At 38.1% G+C, this 18,342-nt stretch overlaps 1 protein-coding gene across 2 annotated transcripts in view; it reads left to right on the top strand.

Moving 5' to 3' along the window:
- Window positions 1-18,342, top strand: part of PRKCE (protein kinase C epsilon) — a 211,880-nt gene that overhangs the window by 70,471 nt on the left and 123,067 nt on the right. For both annotated transcript variants that reach the window (XM_072409767.1, XM_072409766.1), the window contains exon 2: window positions 11,020-11,083. In XM_072409767.1, coding sequence (XP_072265868.1) covers window positions 11,020-11,083 — 64 coding nt within the window. The remainder of the gene's footprint in view (window positions 1-11,019; window positions 11,084-18,342) is intronic.

Below are 18,342 nucleotides of genomic sequence, written 5' to 3'. Positions count from 1 at the left end.
GAATGGAGCCCAAGTTTAGAAGGTCCCTCCAGGAGCAAATATATTAAGACCTATCATAGAAATCTTTGTTTATGAAATATATATCAGGTATAATAGAAAGCCTTAGGTAGACCTGAACTTTGAGGTACTAAAACAAAACCAAAAACCACCCATCACGTTCTACATTTGAAGTTGAAGAACCGCAGCATGGAAAAGCAAACATTTTCTTCGTCAGAAACTTTTGGAATTGTATAGCAGGAGCCGCCATCTTTCCTTGTTCCATGTGCTTACAGTCAACAAGTACGAATCAGTCAACAAGTACGAAGGCAGATTTTCTCATTACTTGTGCCATGGTCATATAAGACATGGGTATAATTCTGCATCAGAGAATATGCACAGAACTCCTATTACAAAACACCTATTAATCGCAAGTACTCCTTAGGCAAACACAAACACTTTAAAGTGTTATTATCCTTCTAAAAGTCATATTTTAATTTTCTTTACATCGGCAAAACTTTTCCAACTGTTCTCCACTGTTCTCACCCTGTCATATGGCTTCCAGTGGAGATTACTAGTGTCCCTTTCAACACATATTACATATACACCCATGCTTGCCGATTAGGGTGGAATATCAGTAACTTGTGAGGACCATTGCATCTGTTGTATTGTTGTACTGTTGATGCAGAGGAGGGGTCCTTATCCATGATTAAAATAGGGGGGGTTCTGTGTAGCCATCATTTTACCTTACATTTTAATTTCACAATAAATGCCATATTTCCCTTTGGCGCTAATTTGGTCATCAAGATGGGAAATGAGAAGAGTCCACCCAGCAGGGATCCGTACAGCATTATTATACTGACAGTGGTTTGTTGATTCTGTGCTGATAACAGGTACTCTTTGTAGGAAATATTTTGAGAATGAGTTGTATATTGTTTATAGATAGAAAGCATCTATCACCGTTTACGGGACTGAAACGTGGGAAGGCAGAGACTCGAGCAGTAAATCCTCATAACATCTCCGGTGTTCCTCTGATGATCATAAAAGCAAATATTGTAATCAACTAATTTAGCATTGAACATCTTTATTAAAGCGCACTGTTTGTATTCCTTTTGAACATAAATATGTCTTCAATGACAAAACCTATTTAGGTAAATTTAATTTCAAATAAATTAATATTCTAATAAGCATAATGGCAGCCTTGTGTTCTGCAGTCTAATCATTTAATCTGTCTTTTATTCTTAAATCTGATAATTTAATCTCCTATTTTGCTGCCTGTGATACAAACCCAATCTGTCACTTGGCCGAGAGAGATGGAAAATGGTAAAGAGAGAGTAAGGATCCTGTCAGTGCAACGCTGGCTAGGCCATCTCCAGATTTACTAGTGGGTGTCTAGGGCAGCAGGGCAAGAGTACAAGGTTTGCACATTATTTTTGTTTTATCTGTTGGCTTGTCCGGCCATTTTTGGACAAATCCAGCAGCAGAATTGAGAGGGGTAAAAAGAATCGAGAGTGATGTTTATTGAGATGCAAAAAAGACACTTTTATTTGTAAGTATCATGCAAATTACACTGACCAGAAAATGGGACAATCAAACTCTACAGCTATAGCAGCTACAGAGTTTTATTGATAGGCTCAATTTCCTATTTGCATACAAAAGTTGAATTGTTTGCATCTCATTAAGTATCTTTAGTAATATCCATCCCCTATTTTTTCTGCAGCTTAATAAAGGGAATCTGTACTGTGCCCCAAAAAGGACAAAGGACAAATCATTGGTGTTCCATTAAGATTCATTGCAGCTCGACTACCCTATACCTGTTTCACCATGCCGTGTTCTGTGCCGTGTCTCAATGTGGAAAAGGCATGGCTTTGTTTTTTCATGTCGGAGCAAATGCAGGGAGATGCATGCAATGTAGATTTCTCTCCGGCAAGCAGCATCTGATGAGGCTGTAGGCAAAGAAATGCTTAGGTATCATTGCATACCAGGACATGTCCTGATTTCAGGAGGATTCTACAGAAAAGGCTACATTTTTTAGGGTAGTATTTAAGCTGAATGAACAGTTCTAGTTGTAACATGTAACAGAAAGTCTTTCCAACCTAGTGGCAAGTCTTGTTCTATCGTGAGTGTATCAGAGTGCACAAAGGCAGCTCTTCAAACAAGGGACTGTGGTCTGCAGAGAATTCTGTCTTCAGTCCTACAAAAAAACATTTTTCGCTGAATTAGAATGCCGATTGAGAGCCAGGCCTTTTTGTCTGATATCAGCACCTGACCTTGCAAGTTCTCTTCTGGGTAAATGTTCCCCAGGTACACTCAAAATCTTGCTTAGAGCCTTCCCAGAAGAATTAGTAACCTTGATATCTGCAAAAAGGGGGACCTTTAATGTTATACATGCTTTTTAGAAGGTGATGTTCAACAACCTTTAAAGCTTGATGGTCAGGTGCCTACAACCTTTTGGTCATGTAATAAAACCATCAAATCTATTCATCTGCTGATAGCTTGGAATTGAGTTTCTTTGCTTTACTTTCTGCCATATGGTATATTTGCAGTTTCAGCTTGCATCATTACTTGAGTGAAGGGATCTGCATGAGAGCATTTATGTCTAATAACAGTTCAGTGGAACCCTTAGAGGTTAATGCCTTTCCGTTCTGTGCCATCAAAAGAGATTTTATACAAAGAAATAAAAATAGAACCTTTAAGTGCAATTGTAGCTGATCTTCTTAAAGGCACAGGTGGGGCTGTACTTTGCCCATGCAGAGCAAAGCAACAGGTTTACATTCATCTTTTCTTCCAAGTATAACCTGCTTATCTTAATATCATTACCTCCAAACCCGGTTTAGTAACTGTGACCAGAAGAAGCCACCATGAGTAGGCTGTAAAGGGTTCAGGTTATATCTTATAGACTTTACCAAATGTGAAAGCGCCGGTCAAATGGCCCTTTGCTGTCATATCAAATGAGTCAAATGCTCTTCCATTTGTGGAAGTATTTTCTTTTCTGTTTGCAGATTATTACTGCATTGAGAAAATAACTTTCAGGTGAATATTTGCTTCTGTGAAGGGAGCAAGCTTATTGTCCTCATCTTACATGGCCAAAATAACTTGTCAATAGTTCTTTTACTTTTATCATGCGGAACTAAGCACCACCTAATTAAATCCGGCATATCTATAATTAAATATCATTTCATATATCCACTATAGGATATTGTAAAAAACATACTTTATTTTATCATTTTTAAAAAATGTATGCAAACATACAGAGGATATGCAATATAGTATATTATGAAGTATATGTTATAGTACAAAGAACAGTAAATTGACCAATATTTGTCTAAACATATAACAAAGTTATAAACCTTTCAATTAAATGTCAATTAAATTTTCAATCTTTTCCTAAAGTCTGTTGGTCTGAACATTGTCACTGCTGAACTTGTTATTTACAATGGGAGAGAGTAAAAAGAGTAATAAAGGAGAAGGGGTGAGGGTGCATTTGTACATTCACAAGAGTGTCTCACCTTATTATTGGACCTATACTTAAATGGTAACATAAAGCTACATTAGCAATCCTGCAACACATTGATGGGAATAGCTTTGCAGGAGAAATACTGCTTTAGGCTCCCATCAATACCGGCCAGATGTTTAAAGGCAGGCTGTAGATGTAATGCAATGGAAGTACATTCTCCTAGAATGAGAGATCAGTATGACTGATAATTGACCAACCTGCTAATTTTCTTTTCTTATTCAAAAACAAAAAGGGACAGGGCAAGATTTGGTTGTATTGCCTACATGCAGGAGAGAAAAGCCAGGTCACCAGGCTAGCAGGACTATAATAATCTTAGGAATGGATAGACAAATATACAAATTATCTGGCAGATAAAATTCTTCTATTGTGTGCTACTTTCCCAGCTTCTTAGATTGTAAGCTCCTTTGGGCAAGGTCCACTCCTCCTTCTGTGTCACGGTCTGTATCTGTCATTTGCAACCCCTATTTACTGTACAGCGCTGTGTAATATGTTGGTGCTATACAAATACTGTTTATTAATATTATTAATAATGATAATGTATAAGATATGCATATTTAATGGTTAGCCTGTAATTTTGCTTTAAAGACTGCTTAATTAGGTGCAGTATGGGCCATCCTAAAAGTTTAGAATAACAGAAGTGAAAGTTGTGTTATAAATCTTTGTATAGAGGAAACCATGGGGGCCGCCTGTCCCAGCACATCTGCCGTGTTGTATGGATGGCTGGGTCGTTGCTTTTCAAGCACAATTTCCATTCTGCATGTTCCTCCTTATTAAATTCACCATTCTGCCCTGTCATTCTTTCTTCTCAAATCAGAAAATTATCTTCAACCTTCCATGTAATATATTATGTTTACGTTACCATCGCAACAGCAGGGAGTGGAGCACTCGGGTGTATTAGGAAGATGATGCAATTCAGAAAGTATTTGAAAAGCTGTATCAGATGAACGCATTCTCTCCAGAGATGCTGTTATGTATCTCATAAGCTGTACCGGGGCTGGCGCGTGAATCACACAGCCTAATAGTGAAATTTAGAGACTTTAATAATGTAAATGTGACCCTAATCACTAAAATCTCATAAAAGCGTTAAAATAATAATGTAATAATTTAGTGTTTTCAATCGTTTTACATTTGCAGTTTTTATTAAACCAATACATACATATCCTTGTATGAAAGACATTGGATAACCCCTTCCTGGTATACTGCCGGTCCCCAAAAAAAGTCACACTCTATTAGTTCCTTAGACTTTCTTTGGTTATGGTCATCATGGTATTAATTGTACGCAATGTCACATTTATTTCCAGGCAGCATTGTATTTGTTTTTTTGCCAGGATCTTGTATTGATGATAATGATGGGAAAGTCAGACTACTTTCTCTCTCTATCCCACTTGTGCTCCTGCTCTGTCACCCTGGACTTGTGAAGTCCCTTCAAAATATTTTATGAAGCCTTCGTCTACTATTGTTTCCATCAGGAAATTTGTCCTGGGATTATATTGAGTTTGCATAATGACCAGGTAACTAATATACACCACTGTCCGAAAAAGGCACTCTAATATTTCATTGTACTGCCTTTGATTACAGCATCATTCATCATTTTGTTAAGTGAATGCAATCTCACATTTATTACCATTCATTTTTCCATCTTGTATTGATGATGGAAGAGTTGGATCTCTGTGTAAAGTCTTCTCCAGGACATCCCAAAGATTCTCAATGGGGTTAAGCTCCAGACTCTGCCAGTCCATGTGTGCAAATGATATCTCATTCTCCCTGAACTTCTCTTTAACAATTTAAACCGGATGAATCCTGACATTGTTATTTTGGAACATTCCCATGACATCAGAAGATCCAATAAAGGAAAAGCCTGGTCATCCAGTACATTAAGGTAGTAAGCTGACCTCATTTTTGGGCACTTAAAGTTGCTAAACCCGGATCTGACCAACTGAAGCCACCCCAGATGATAACACTGCCCCCAGAGGCTAGGGGACTTTTTTGGCCATGCAGTGTATGAAGCTTGTACATGTCTCTTATGACGTGTTTAGGATATTAGGATATATATATCCTAAACCCATCACAGGATACATGTGCAGGCTACATTTATATTCATTTCCTAATTCATTGTTACAAAGTACAAAAAATCTATTTCAATGCTTTCAGTGCTCAGCATGGTATTTGACCATGGAAAAATGCCAAAAGGAAGTATTGATTTGATAGGGCACTTTCTCTCCATTAGTAAAAACCTATTGTAATTTTTTTTTTTAAATCAAAGCCCAAATTAGAATATTTGTATCAAAGAACAAGCACAGACAAACAAATGTATTACACAGAATGTTACATTTTAAAATCTTCAATGCTTCTCTGTGAAAGGCAAGAAGGTTGATCGCAAATACCGTATTGCATGCCCTTTACCAATACTGCCTGTTTATTCCGGCAGTTGTAGATGTTTTGTCATTTATTTTGTATGTGTACATCATAAACCAATATTTATATTTTTAAAGCAACCAATATACTGTAAATAGATAATCATTGGATTTGGTATCAGCCTGTTGCAGTCCTTGTGCAGTAGATAGGAAGAAGTAGAAGTATCACAAAGAGCCAATCAGTTGTGCTGCAGTGCTCATGTGCTGACAAGAAGCATACTGATAGAATACAGCAGCATTGATCTGCTGCTTCTTTTCCTTTACTGTCTATCACAGGGCCCGGGCCAAGAACATAAACCAAATATTCATCATGTGTAATCCACTTGGTTCATTGATATTGGTAGCTGAAGTTCTCAGCTTTTCAATCTTGCTTGATCAGCTAATTTTTGCTTCCCATACCTATCTATTGGTCCTATAATGAAATACAATGGCCCTGAATTATTAAAGCCTTGCAAGTCTTTTTCTGATGGGTTTGGCCCTGTTAACGCTGATCCAACTCTATCTAACTTTATTAAAGCTCCCCAAGGCTGGAGAGGATACACGTTCATCAATGAAGCTGGATGATCCAGCAAACCTGGAACGGATTTCCAGGCAAAGTCATTTAATATTTGCTGGCAAATGTTTTGAATCCTAAATCAGATCCATTCCAGGTTTGCTGGATCACCCAGCTTCACAGATGAAAGTGTATCCTCTCCAGCCTTGGTGAGCTTTAATAGAGTTAGATAGAGTTGGATTACAGTTAACAGGGCCAAACCCATCAGAAAAAAAATTATTTTAGGACTTTCTGCGGCCTATATCTCTGATTCTAATAAATGTCTTAACATGCAGCTTTCACGGACGGTAACCTTTGCTTGTGCATTTTTCATCAGGTGCTCAGTTCTCAGGTTGAATTTCCTGGGTATGTGAAAGGTTCACTTTAGGTAAAGCTATAAAAGTGAACCATCAATGACATCAAATGTGTTACTGAAAGAAAAAAAAACATAAATTCATATTGATATTCTACTAAATACAATGAAAATGAAAAGTTTCATGGAGGCAATTTGGGTTGTGAAGCAGTCAATATACCAATCCTCCATGACAGTCCTCTTCATCAAGCCTAGATTTTAATTTTCTGTAATTCATCTGACATACAGCCGTCAGCAGACCCTCCTATTATTCTTCACTGTAATCTCGATTATGTATCTCTCCCTCTCGATTTTTCCACTTGGGTGGAAGCGATGGCTGAAATCTGAACCCGTGCGGTTTCTGGAGCAGCTGCAGCCTCTGCTGTATCTCCGAAATTAATGGCGTTTAAAAGCAATCTATTATTAACAATTAAAATAAGTCACTTTTCTTCAGAGGATTATGATTAGCTTTTGCTGTAAAACTGAAAAAAAAACATCTAAGCGCCAGCTTGGCTTCAAGCAGGGATGTTTTTCAGAAGCTTTTATTACAATATTAACTGTTTCTCTGCAAAAAAAACAAATTGAACATTTCTGCAGCAGCGCAATTTTGCTTTGCTGCTTTTATAATACAGAGAGCGTAAAGGAAAACTGCAACACCTGCAGGTGGGATGGAAGAATTGCAGCATAACATTGTAACTGTAAAACTGGTTGACTTGCAAATTAAAATATACAAGCAAATAAAAAAAAAAAGGTAAATGGGATTTCCCCTATTACGTGCAATTTACAGTTCCCTTTGATCTAAAATTGATTCATATAAAAAACTAATGTTCACACTGACAATAAGGTTGCTGTGCAGGTACTGCTTTCCCATGCCAGTGAACCACTGCCACTGAATAGACCCTACAAGTAGCTTCCACCCACGACAACCCCATAAAGAATGAATGGGGGACAGTAGAAAGCTGTTCAGTACCAGTCACTATTGTCCACTGTCAAATCTGCAGACGCTGAGCATTTATGTACAGGGCTGCCATTTGTGTGACCGAGTAGCTGGCTGTTGGCAGTCTCTAGAAGTAACGCAGGATTGCTTGATCCCAAGGCAGGTCTAAACCTAAATTATTATTTTTAATTTTTTCCTGCTTTACCAGACATGACCAGCAGATGGTGCTGCAGACAAAACCTGTATTTGCAGCTTCTGGTGGTTAAACTTGGAGAATTTATATTAGTGCTGCTTTAATAGTCATACATTGGGGTTTATAATTGGGGTATGTGAAATTTTTTGAATGTGATGTGCTCTTTTTAAATATATTGGGTAATATGAGATCTATAATTTGTCTATTAGCAGCCCCTCCCCCCCACCCCTTCTGAGTCTGAAACAAAAATACCTGACTATGTTTAATGGGTCAAGCATTCCCATCATTAGAAATGTTTTTGGTTCTTATATAAAGTTAGATCTGAACAGTATGAGAAAGATGACCAAGGCTGCTCAGTAGAAAAAGTAATAATCTTCTGTAGAATCTGCCATCTGGACAAATATCCATTTAATTCTTTAAAAAGAGTTTTATATTTCCTAAAAACTGGAGTTCAAATCCAAGAAAATCTCTAAATAGTTGAATATTTCAATTCTATCCAATGCCAGAGGAAATAGAACTCGGCCAGCCTTGTGATCCAGATATCACTGACCTAGTTTTTAAATACAATGCAGTTAAGGAGAGATTGTATTAAAAAAGCAAGGTCCCCTTATTACAGCAGTTAAAACCCCCAGATCTGCCATTCGGGGAGAGGGGTACTTTTGTATCGGGCCCCAATCAAAAGAGCTTATGCATCACTGGAACCTTTTGACATTGAGTAATGAGGGCCAGGAAGTTTACCTAATATGGGGCCCAGGAAATTTTTGATGGTGGCCCTGTAAACCCCTGTCAAGCTATTATTGTTTTACATTTGTTTCCTATTTGAGAGATTTTCCTAGAGACACAATAGGAAGTTAAGCTAGGTACACACTTCCAATAATTATCGTTAGAAAACAAATGATTACAACCGATCAGCGATTATGCACGATTATATTTGAACGATCGTATTGCGCACAATTCCGTACATGCTGTAACGATATGATTGTTCAAATATAATCCACCAATAGTGTACACACGCTAGATACGATCGTTTGAACGATGCAGGAAGTGACATGTAAAGGAGAAAGTTTATTGCAGAAACATGCACGATCACTGAACCACTGTACACACGATAGATCGGGAACGATCGTCACTCAATTAGATCCGACAGGACGATTGTTCATTTCAAGCGATGATCCTCGTTCATCGGCGTTGTTGGTCAGTCGTTGTGCACCTTTTTTGTTAACGATAATCGGACGTTAGTCGTACGTTTCCAACGACATGGAAGTGTGTAGCTTAACTGTAAATCTCTCCTTTGTAAATCCGAAAGTGGGATAAGGGGGTTTGAGTTTGCACTCACCATGGGTTCTGTTTGAACTTGAGCCTTGGGGCTTTTTTTGCAAATGTATGCAAAAAGCCTTACATACATACAAAGCCTTCTATGTACTGTAACAGTGGGTCCAAATATATCCCAAGTTAAGGGTTGGCCATGTCGGCTTTGAGCCCATTGTAGCTTTCGCACTGGATCATTGCCTGCTGTACCCTAACAATGTGCTCACAACTGGTAGTTATTGGCCCACATTTGTCTGAAAGTGGATTCGGCCAACCATGACCTAAGCAGAATCACATATTTCTACTCAAAAAGGTAAAACGCCCCATAGACAGTTCTCACAAGAACATGTCACCACTAGAAGATTTTTATCTTGTTATGGTGATCACCACAAATTTTGAATTTCCTTCAATTTTAATCCCAATAAAGAAAGAGGATTTCCCCAGCAGGTAACAAACAAACTTGATAGAGGTGTATTCGATTCTTTACCTGGATTACATTGTTTCATATTTGCTGGGAGTTTCCCTTTAACATTACCTTAAGCTGCATAGCTGAACTATGTGTCCTGGTTTGTGTAGCTGGAATGCCTGCAAATGCCGGAAATCACCATTCATACAGACACTGTGATACATCATGGAAACAGCAGGGATGCCACAGATCTTACATATTCCCCACTATTTCCACTGTTATGACAAGTGCTTCAGATTGTTTCCGAATTGTGTGTTTAATGGCTTTTCCAATGCAGGATCGAGGACAATGTTCATCTTAAAGGGCCAGCACATATTCATAGTGTGCTATGATCTTAACAATTTGATACTAAACTTTCACTTTGGAATAGCTAAGGTTAAACAAGTTTACATGATGGAAAAGCCATAAATACAATACAAAGAATATCCTATCATTTTTTATATAATAGGTTCTATTTCATTTTCAGATGTAGACCAGTCAATGGGGGGGGTCCCAATGTGAAATTGGAACTTGAGGTATATTCTGGGGCTTGTAGGGTCACCAGCTGCTCATGAAAAACCCCAATACCCAACCCCCGGGTATCATTAGAATGGTTCCAGTATTTCTAAAGCTCTCCGGCCAAAATGTTTCTACTTTTGTCTGTGCCCCTTTAAGATGTTGACCCTTCGTTCTTGTTTTATCTGAAACCAATCATTCTGAAAGTGAAGGAAAATCTCCCCAATTGGGACTCACAAATTAACAAAAACCTGACTGTGGTTGAATTCCCCCACCACCAGTCTGTCCTGGATGTTGCACAGAACCGGTTGGACTCCCAGTAATCCCATAGGGTTCCCTATGAATTATGGCTGCAAAGGATCACCAAGAGCTCAGACTAAACAAAGCAGAGGGAACTTTCTGATTTTTAGTACAGGTGTCTCCCTGCAGAATATTAGTAGATCATTGGCTGCTTTCACTTTCACTTGGTGCCTGAAATATTCCTGTTTAAATGATTGCAGACTTGGCATGGGATATATTTTTTCATGACATGCATGTATACTAAGTATTGTGGCCAGATAACAGACAGATGAGTTTTAGTCCAGTCAAAGGACTGCTTTTTAACAATAGTAGAAGGTTATTTAGAATTTTAATTGTGACATTCTGAGGATGTTTCAATGTAGATGTCATTGACAGGACCTCTTTAATGTGAAATGCATTGAAAAAAGGACAGGCTGTAACATAATACTCATATGCTCAATATATGACAGCTTTGCAAATTTTCTGTAATATCACCAGTTTTAAACCATTATAATTGACATACTTTTCTCTATTTTTGTCTCATTTACAGATTGACTTGGAACCAGAAGGAAGAGTGTATGTAGTGATAGATCTATCTGGCTCCTCAGGGGAGGGTAAGCATTTACTTTCTTTGTATTTAGACATTTTATAATAAACTCTTTACCTCCAGCCCTTGGGGGCCATCTGACTAGGAACTATCAGCAGAGTTCTTTTTGATGTCTTGTTGATCCAGGAGACATCTGATTGCCTTATGGGATTAGGAAGGAATTTTATTCCTCTGTGCGAACAACGTGAACCACGGGTTTATTTTTTCTTCTTTTGGATCAGGGCTGTCTGTCAAAATCTGGCCTGCGGGCCAAGTCTGGCCCTCAAGATCCATTTTTTTTTGGCTTCTCCAAAGAATTCCGAAAATGAACTACATCTAGCCCGCCCGAGTTACCACCTCACATCATTATTTTCAATACATGCAATACATAGACATTATTCCTGTACACCCATCATGTGTCACAAAGCCTAGGCAATGATCACATGGTGCCTGACTACCAGGGGCATTGTGTTTGTTTCAATCCATTAGAGACTGCATAGTGTAATATTTAGTGTCACACAAACTTGTGATGTGGGAGGATGAACAATACACAGCCTGCATAGATAGATGGAAATTAGTCTTTTCAACCCTAAAGTGTGTGTAGAGGGGTTTGTTTTTGTTAGTTATGGATGAAGTAGTAAATTTCCTCAATTTTTTAAATAAATTTCAAGTTTTGCCCCCGACTTGGTTTGTAATTCAAACCCTCTGTGTATTTGAGTTTGACACCCCTACTCTGAATCAACTATGTCTATAGGTTTTTTATCTGGGATATGTTTATTTCCCTAGTGGTTGAACTTGATGAACTAATGTCTTTTTTCAATCAAACTAACTATGTAGCTATGTCTTGTTCCTGGCTGTTGTGAACATTACAAGCAGGAAAGTCCAGAGTCCCAAGGCTGTAAACTTTGTTGATTCCTTTATGCACAGGCAATGTTTCTATGTAATCCCAAACATTACACTTCTTTTAGTTGCTTCCTTTTGCCCTGTTAAATATACAATTATTAGCATTGTGTTATATGTTCAAAAAATACCTGTTGATCATGTCAAAATTCCCTCACTTCCTGTGTTATCCCAGGGATAGTAAATGGCCCTCCTAGAGAGTGGGAGTGGTTGAGTAGTTTGGCAAAAAAAAAAAACTGGGAGGGCTGACAACGTTCTGTCCACAACAATGTTGTGTGTTGTCATTCCGTAACAGAAGTTGAGCATGTTTCTGGCCGATCAACTGGTATTTTTTGGATATATGAAGAAATGCATGGTTATTATTATTACACAGTATTTATATAGCGCCAACATATTACGCAGCTCTTTAAGTCCATAGTCACTAACTGTCCCTCAAAGGGTCTCACAATCTAATGCCCCTATCATAGTCATATGTCATTATCACAGTCTAAGGGGAAGCCAAATAACCTAACTGCATGTTTTTGGAATGTGGGAGGAAACCGGAGTACCTGGAGGAAAGCAAACATGGGGAGAACCTGCAAACTCCATGCATGCATGATATGGTTGAAAACCTCATCTAGGTTTTTATTCATGTTTGTATTCCCCAGAGTCACCTTATCCAGAATTTTGAGTTGTCACAGTCATAGAGGTCTACTCTATTATAATCTTTAGAATTTATCACCTCCTGTTTTGAACTGAAGGGTTGAGAATAGAGAAGGGACCTGGAATTTTTACTATTTCCTACAAAACAGAAAAGAGAAAAAACTTGTATTCTCTATGACTCTGCAGACAGCAAATGTGACTAGTTGGACATTAGGCCGGCAGTCAGCAGTGACGCTACGTCCGACAAAATCACATCTTTAGCACCCGATCGTTCACTAACTGTAAACACGTTAGATAACAAAAAACCATCAGATGAACGAATCAGCTATGATGATCAGACATTTCATAAATGATTATAGATCGATGATGGGGCACCTTTCAGACATTGTTTGTTATCAGCAACATTTATCTAATGTGTGGATGACCCTTGGGAATTCCTCCAGCAGTAAAATTTCTGTTTTCTTTTGTGGCACACTGTACACTTATCAAGAGGGGAGGATGAGCGGGAGGTACCCACTGTCTCCCTCCATTTGATATAAGACAGTGGTCATCCCTGGTCAGCTGTCAAGTGATCATCACGGTGGACCGCTAAACAAATTTTTGGCACCGCTTTACACATGCTAGATTTTCACTCCTCACAATCACAGTAATGTATTCTTGGGTGACCATTATCCAGCATGTGTACGTAGCCCAGCTTATTTTTTCATACCCTTGCCGATTTACCATCCATTTACCAAAACATTTGGTGTATACCAGTTGTTTGATGATTCTGTTTCGCACAAAACTCCGCAGGAAGAGTGAAATTTTATGTAAGCGTGTGTAGATCCAAGAACCCTTCAAACCCCCTAAAGCAGTGTTTCTCACCCAGGGTTCTGTGTAACCCTAGGGTTCCTCCGGAGGTTGCTAAGGGTTCCTCAAGCAATGAGCAGTTTATGAATCTTAGACCAGTTTTACTGACACCAATGATTTTTTTGCTATCTGTAGGGTGGCATTCTTCCTATTGGCCACCAATGTAAGAGAAATTTTTCCCACTGACCACCACACTAATGTACTGTGAGCTGTGGAGATAGTAATTATAGAAGGGATTCCCCAAGACCTGAAAGTTATTTCAGGGGGTTTCTCCATGTTAAATTAATTTTAAAGTGGTAAAAGAAGTTGTGGGGGTGACAGTTTTAAATACCCAGCTATATCCACCCTCTTAGTTCTGGGTAAATAGTTTTTTAAAGAACTCCCTGGCCTGTATACTGCAATTAACCATGGAGCTTCACTAAAAGCTAGAGATCCACCTTAACATATTTCATGTTTTTATACTTGGACAGAAGTTCTTTGAAGTGGAAAACCTCTTTTAGCATCCGCATCAAAAACTTGGAAGCTTAGTCACATGTCACTGTTCCTCAGGCACAAATTATTCGGAGAGGGTTTTTTGTCTTGGCCACGTTTTCCAATTTCTGGCTTTGGATGCGAATGGTGTACCACATAATTATAAAATAGATAGTTATGTAATGTGGTTGATTCACAGCTTCCATCTGTTGTGGAAGTGTTTGTGCCAGCACGCCCGCTTCCCCTGAACTGCTGGTGTGCTTTGCGCCTCTCGCCCGGGCTGTGATGTGCAGTTTACACCCGGCTCTAATGCTGTCACACGTTGTTAACAAATAGTTAATAGTAATCTCTGATGGCTGTCGGACGGCTCCATGTTTATAGAGCTTTACTTCTCTGCCCATTCCAGCGGCTTTGTGTGATGTAGCCAAATGGCTCTAGACATTTCTGTGTAGCCCCGGCTGTGGTAAGCTTCGCTATGGTTTTGTAAAGTGAAAAATTCTATTTTAAAGTGAACCTATCCTCAAAAATACTAAAAATTACAAATTTACATTACAAATTTACATGTATCATTTTGTTTTTCTTAATATCATTTTACTTTTTGCTCGCTGTGTGCTAGAATTAAATCACAACAGAGTTCATTCCTAAGCACAGCCATATCCCCCTGCCACATCACAGCCACAGTGGCATATTTGGCAAATCTGGCAACCAATCATTTTTTTTTTAACACCCATTCCATAAACTGACCAGTAGGCTTACATTAAGATAAGCCAAAGATCAGCATTATATTTAAAGATTAATATGGCTACCCCCACATAAACCAACACTCTTTTAATTGAATATGCCATTAGAATAAGATATATTTAAGTCACATCAGTAGATGGCAGTATATTGTTATGTAAAGTGTGTAACAAACTTTTGCTGTCTGAGACATTGATGCATTTATTCACATTTTTTATTGGCATTTCAATTGATTAATACAACCTTTCTCAAACCTTTGAACATGAGTGAACCCATTGAAAAAACTTTCAGGTCCTCAGGAAACCCCTTTTTTTAATTTTATATTAAAAGCTTACAGTATATTAGTGTGTTGGTCAGTGAAAGCCTCTTGCATTCCTGGCCAGTGCAAAGAAAAAAAAAAACCCTTACAGATAGCCATAAAGATTACTCTGGTCTACAAACATTTTCTTGCCAAACAGATTAAAGTCGTTTTAGGTTATGTTTGATGCATAGATTCCAAATATGGTCTAGTTTTTGAGACAGGAGATAGTTTACCTTTATGCTCACAGTAGCACCCGTTTTTTGTTTTTTTTTTAAGTTTAAGAGCACGTTTTGTACCAGTTCATCATTTTGTGCTTTATGGTTACCCAAGAAGTTCCTGACAGCCATGACATAGCTGTGCCGGGCAGAAGCTTCAGTATTAGTCATGTAACTTGTGAAATTTGAATCATTTATCAGATTCAGAATCTAGGGTCCATCAAAGACTCCTGCTTTGATTTTTCAGTACTCAATCCAGGGAAGAATCTACAAATGTATTTGAAGCAATCACTATCCTTGTTCAGAGCTCTAACAAATTGCTTCATTAATCCCAACTTTATGTGTAGTGGAGGGAGAATGATTTTTTCTTTGTCAACCACTGGCTTGTTAATGATGTTCGCTGAATCTTTTTTTATTTTTTCCCTTGGAGGCCATGTCACTTTTTTTTCCAGTAATCCTGCTTTGCTTTACTATCCCACAAGCAGATGAAACATGGGTTATTTGTGTATCCACTTTGCTGTCCAAGTACGAAGTTCACCATTTTTAAATCAACACATATGGACCATTCATGTTGATGATAGCATAGCTTTTGTAAGACCATTTTGATATTTTCATGATCTTCTTTATGTTTTGATGAGTGACCAATTGGAATTGATGCATAGAAGTTGCCATTATGCAGTAAAACAGATTTCAAACTTGGAGTGGAACAGTCTATGAAAAGCCGCCAGTCTTCTGCTCTGTATTCTGGTACTCCGATATGGCCTAGTAGTCCAAGGATGTTACAACAGTACACAAAGTCTTCATCTTCACTGAAATATAGTAGGAGTGTCACCTCTCTTGTCCTATAAACCGTTATTTTAACTTCTGGTCTAAGACAATTTTTTTTTTTTAGCCTGGATGCTAAAAGTTCGGATGCTTGCTTGCTTCGGATGCTTAGGTCACGTATTAAATCATTAAGCTCTTCTTGGGAGAACTGCTGGTTTGATGAAACACTTCCTTCATATTCACTTCCACTGCTAACTCCTGGATTACACCCCAAACCCTGTATATCCTCCATGTCAGATACAGGAATATCAGGGAGTGTACTGAACACTGGTATGGGAACATCAGCACCATGCAGCACAGGTCATCTTGCTAATTCCAAATCAGGATACCCTCACTTGTTTTTCTTGTAACGATTAAAACCCTTTACATTCACAGCACAAAAATAACAATCATTATGATGATTTTTGGCTCTCCCCATAACATAGGTACACCAAATTTCAAAAGTTTCAGTTTTCTAATTTTCCACTGACGTAGATACTCTACACAAGTTTTGCATAACATATGGGAATCCCAATACTTATCTTGGTCCCCCAGTTTAATACCAACATTTGCAAGATATCCTTGTTTCACAAATTCTGTAATGTTTTTGCTGAGAATATTCCCCACAAATGTAGCAAAATATATTAATTTAAACAACTTCTTCTTGAAAAACTCAAATTTTTGAAAAAATAGAAATTGTATGAATAAAAAGAAGGCAAATGAAAGTTTCATGAAAATAATGCTACATTTAATATAATAAATGCAAAACATCAGTGTAAATATAGATTGATAATAATATGCTTTGTTAACGTTTGTTGTTGGTAAAATCGTCTATTCTAATTCCTGTATCACAAGAATTAGAGCCAATTCAATGAAGCTGGTGTCATTTCTTGATTCAGCAGACCTGAAATACACTAAATATATTGAAAAGTCCTTGGCAAGTAATTTTTTTTTTGTTGAGCTGTGTATTGGTGTTCGTTAAACTGGCTGGAGAGACACAAATTGCACATTGCTCAAGGAACCCCCTAGCAACCTCTGGAAGATCCCTAGGGTTCCATGAAATCCTGGTTGAGAAACACAAGATTAATGTTTTAATGTGACCACATTTTGTACCCTAGGTTTATATTCGAGTCAAAGTATTTTCCTTTTACAGGTAAAAATAATTCTTTCGGTTTTTATTCAGATGGGCTTATATTTAGGTATATACAGTACTTACATTTTCTAGATCCCAGAGTAGGCTAGTTTATCATGTTAAAGTTCTGGCAATATGTGCAGTGTTTATGTACTGGTTGGTGGCTCGTTAATAAATATACAAGTTTGTTTTTTTCTAAAATCTATTTATTATACGCCTAAATATTTGAATTTTCTCTTCTAAATGACTCCATTCATACCAACTGCAATCAGCAGGATGTCTTTTCTATTTCTGTCTTTCTCATCTTTACAATTTGTGTTTCAGTCTATAACAAGTTAGGATTGGGTTAGAAAAATAAAAGAATGCCTCAAATAGAAGTCTGTTAATATTCTATCGCCTTGTCTAGCGCTCAAGAGTGATGGGATTTGACTATTAGTTCATGTGACCTTAAAAAGTGCGTCAATAAATTATGTGCTGCTCCAATTCCGTACCCCTTGCCAGGAACCCCCAGCGAGCTGCCACAGTAAAAATACACAGATTGTCTGACAGAGGCGTAAAAGTCTTTCTGCTGTACATCAGTCCCAGAAACATTTAGCAATGAATGGAGGCGTTGTAAGGATTCTATATGTGTGTATGTATGACTATGCATCACTAGGAAATCATCCCCACCTCACCTTAATATTGATATGTCTTTAAGCATTTGTCCTGTATAAATTACTGAGATTGTTAAGAGGGTGCTTGCATGTAGATTCCTAGTGCCTTGGGAATGTCCATTGCTCATCTATGCAAATATTAACATTAGTTTCTGAACCTGAGCTCCACCCGTCCTTGGGTCTCTTTAGCATCAGCCCTTTGGATTCAGATATGAAAGACCTGATATCCTTCAGGCAGGATACATTTGCATGCACTGCCTTTCCTCCTGTTCTAAACCGTTGCCCCTCCAACCACAACATGTGGCAGTGTCTACATTCTGTGCCGATAATCCTTTAGCTTCTGCCTGTGCTGCAAGACCTCATACACATTCTCCTAAGACTGGTGTATACTTTGTTCACTTCAGGAATGAATGTCCCACCAATGGTTCACTGCAAGATTTACACAATAGTTCAACTAACCCATATTAATAACCGGAACTCATAAGAAAAAAATATCCAATTACCTTTAGCTCCGCGGATCCCTCGATCCTTCCAGATCTTACCTAGATTGGGTCCCGTGCCATCCTGTAATCTGCCTTCGTG

This window comes from Pyxicephalus adspersus, chromosome 4, assembly GCF_032062135.1.
Source record: "Pyxicephalus adspersus chromosome 4, UCB_Pads_2.0, whole genome shotgun sequence".
Lineage (NCBI taxonomy): Eukaryota > Metazoa > Chordata > Amphibia > Anura > Pyxicephalidae > Pyxicephalus > Pyxicephalus adspersus.
This window is presented reverse-complemented; position numbering and strand designations above follow the sequence as displayed.